Genomic DNA, 3,555 nt, shown 5'->3' with positions numbered 1-3,555 from the left:
AATGCAGTTTTAAACCAATTTTATGTAAAAAAAAAAAAAAAAAAAAAAAAGTCCTATAATTTGGCAGTTTGACAAGGAACTTCTGTTAGTCCTTGCATACAGAAAATGTACATAATGCAGCACAAGTTAAGTACAGAACTACTATGCAATTTCATCCCAAAACGTCTTGAGTGCTTGAATGTGAATAATTGCTCGATTCCTGAATGTGAGATTGACATAAACAGTGTGTTGAAAATTCAGCACAGACCCTGATCCCGCTCAGATCTGCCCGTCCTCACCTGGTAGTTGATATCCACGCCAGCGGCCAGCAGCACCTCCACCACGGCCAGGTGTCCGTTGCGGGAGGCCAGGTGGAGAGGGGTGTGTTTCTTGGTGTTGGAGCTGAGCAGGTTGGGATGAGCGCTGAGCAGAAGTTTGACCACCTCCAGCCGGCCGTAGAGCGCAGCCAGGTCGAGCGGCGTCTCAAACTTGTTGTTGCGCATGGTGGGGTCGGTCAGCTCCTCCAGCAGCAGCTGCACCACCTGAGTGTGTCCGTACTGAGCCGCACAGTGCAGCGGCGTCTCGTTGTCGTTGTTCTGCGGAGAGAGGGATGAGGACAGGAGAGGGAGATGTTGATGGACATAGCTTTGCAATAAAGCTGACTTTTTGGAGAATGAATCAAAAACAGAGCAGAACTGTGGAAGATTCATAACTTTTGGGACAAACCACAGCAGCCAAACACCTGACTGAATTTATGAATTTACATGAATGACACCCTTATTCATCCAAGTATTTTATGGAGAAAGACACAGAGCAGAGAAGAACATGCAAGCTTGACCGTATGCAGACGACGTGACAAGATCTGCAATCATACAAATCAGTGTTTGCATTTGAATTTTGATTTTGAACACTGCATGTAAATATACTATTTATAACCCATCCAACTTATTTTTGTTAAATGTTTATGCTTGGGGAATTTATATTTTTTATTCACACATCACGAGTGGCTCAAAAGTTTTAGATCGGTATGATCTTTTGATGTCTCTTCTGCTCATCAAGGCTGCATTTATTTGATCAAAAAATACAGTAAACAGAGTAATATTGTGAAATATTATTAAAATATAAGATGTTTTTTTATGTAAATACATTTGAAAATGCTATTTATTCCTGTAATGCAAAGTTGAATTTTCAGCTCCAGTCTTCAGTGTCACATGATCCTTCAGAAATCATTCTGATACACTTGTTATTTCCAGTGTTGAAGACAATTGTGCTGCTTCATATTTTTGTGGAAACTGTTATACAAAGTTGAAATGGATGATATTTATTTGAAATAGTAAAACTTTTATAAAGTTACAAAATATTTGTCACTTTTGATCAATTTATTGGGTCCTTGCCAGATAACGTAGACTGAAATATGATGCTTATATTAGAGACAATTTTAGACAAAAGACCAAATTTACTGTAAGAAACAGTATTGAAACCCTGCCCACTAGAGGGCGCTCTTATATTTGCTTTGTTTGCTAACTGAATTAGTGAAATCTTCAGTGTATAAATATGGAGTTACACACTAAACACCCTGCAGCTCTAAAACACTCTGACTTGAGCTTTGATGGTACACACTAGGGGAATGATTTCATACTTTTTGATTGGATGAATGTGAATGTCCTCTCAGAGATCTGTGTGTGTGTGTGTGTGTGTGTGTGTGTGTGTGTTTGGGCAGAGATGGGGGCATGAATGAAAATGAGTGATGTGTTGGTTTGGTGACCACACCCCAGAACTAAATAATTAGAGAAGGTAAAGCATGCTGTAACACACACAAACACACACACACACCCACACACACACACTTGCATTTGTGGTTTATGGGGACTCTCCATAAGCGTAATGGTTTTTATACGGTACAAACTGTTCTACCGCCCTACACCAACCCTACACCTAAACCTACCCCTTACAGAAAACTACTGGCAATTTTTGAATTTCATAAAACACCGTTTTGTATGTTTTTTAAGCCTTTTGTTTTACGGGGACACAGGAAGTGTCCTCATAAACCATATATACCAGTACGCACACACACACACACACACACACACACACTCTCTCTCTCTCACTGTGCACACAGACATACTCCATTGCATCCATATTGTGAAAATACATAATGGATCCTAAAAAAAAAATAAATAGAGAAGTCAAAAAAGAGAGAAAGATTCTGTATTGTGCATTTATGTATTTATGTATGTATGTATGTATGTATTTGTTTGTGTCTTTGTTTGCTTGCTTGCTTTTAACATTATTTTGATATGGATTCAAAATATTTATTGTACAATTTTTATCTATTATATTTATTTTTATTATTAATTATTATTATTATTATTACATATTAAACTGTATTGTTTGTTTGTTTTTAACATTATTTTAATATGAATACAAAATATGTTTATTGTACAATTTTTATCCATTATTATTTATATTTTCATTATTATATCATCACTATTATTATTATTATTATTGATGATGATGATAATTATATTAATACAAAATAATTTAACTGTACAATTTATTATGATTATAATTTTTGTTGTTGTTGTTTAAATATAATTATTATATTACCAATATTAACAAAACTATTTTGTGTAATTTTTGTCATTATAATTGTTGTTGTTGTGGTTAATGATATAATACACAAAAAATAATTTAATTGTACAATTATTATTATTATTATTATTATTATTAGTGATACTAATATATTTACATTTACATTTAGTCATTTAGCAGACGCTTTTATCCAAAGCGACTTACAAATGAGGACAATGGAAGCAATCAAAATCAACAAAAGAGCAATGATATGCAAGTGCTATAACAAGTCTCACTTAGCCTAACGCAGCACACGTAGCAAGGTTTTTTTAAAATCATATAATAAATAAAAAGAAAACCGATAGAATAGAAAAAGAATAGAGCAAGCTAGTGTTAGAGGTCTTGTTTGCTTTCGTTAATCAGAAGTCAGAAAGTCAGAATTATAATTGTATAATAAATAAAAAGAAAACAAATAGATAGAATGCAAAAAGATTAGAGAAGCAAGTGTAGGGTTTTTTTTTTTAAAGAAAACAAGCAGTTAGTAAATAAATAGAGTGCAAGTCTAAAAGGGGCTTTTTTTATAAAGAATAGATTTAGAATAGGGAGTGCTAGAGTTAGAGGGTCAAATAAAGATGGAAGAGATGTGTTTTTAGCCGATTCTTGAAGATGGCTAAGGACTCAGCTGCTCGGACTGAGTTGGGCAGGTCATTCCACCAGGAGGGAACATTTAATGTAAAAGTCTGTGAAAGTTATCTTGTGCCTCTTTGGGATGGCACAATAATGCACCATTCACTTGCAGAATGCAAGCTTCTAGTGGGCACATAAGTCTGAAGTAATGCATTTAGGTAAAGGGGCTGATCATCAATAATAACTCCAAGGTTTCTGTCTGTTTTTGAAGGCGTTATGGTTGATGTGCCTAACTGGATGGTGAAATTGTGATGAAACAATGGGTTTGATGGAACCACAAGCAGTTCTGTCTTGGCAAGGTTGAGTTGAAGGTGATGG

At 35.2% G+C, this 3,555-nt stretch overlaps 1 protein-coding gene across 1 annotated transcript in view; it reads right to left on the bottom strand.

The window, feature by feature from the left end:
• Positions 1–3,555, bottom strand: part of LOC107696947 (ankyrin repeat and SAM domain-containing protein 1A) — a gene marked incomplete at its 3' end in the record, with an annotated part of 137,257 nt that overhangs the window by 65,824 nt on the left and 67,878 nt on the right. Inside the window, exon 6 of the mRNA XM_016497519.1 lies at positions 279–575. Within this exon, the coding sequence (XP_016353005.1) occupies positions 279–575 (297 nt within the window). The remainder of the gene's footprint in view (positions 1–278; positions 576–3,555) is intronic.

Source organism: Sinocyclocheilus anshuiensis, unplaced genomic scaffold (genome assembly GCF_001515605.1).
Source record: "Sinocyclocheilus anshuiensis isolate Anshui unplaced genomic scaffold, SAMN03320099.WGS_v1.1 scaffold130, whole genome shotgun sequence".
In the NCBI taxonomy this organism is placed as follows: Eukaryota; Metazoa; Chordata; class Actinopteri; order Cypriniformes; family Cyprinidae; genus Sinocyclocheilus; species Sinocyclocheilus anshuiensis.
This window is presented reverse-complemented; position numbering and strand designations above follow the sequence as displayed.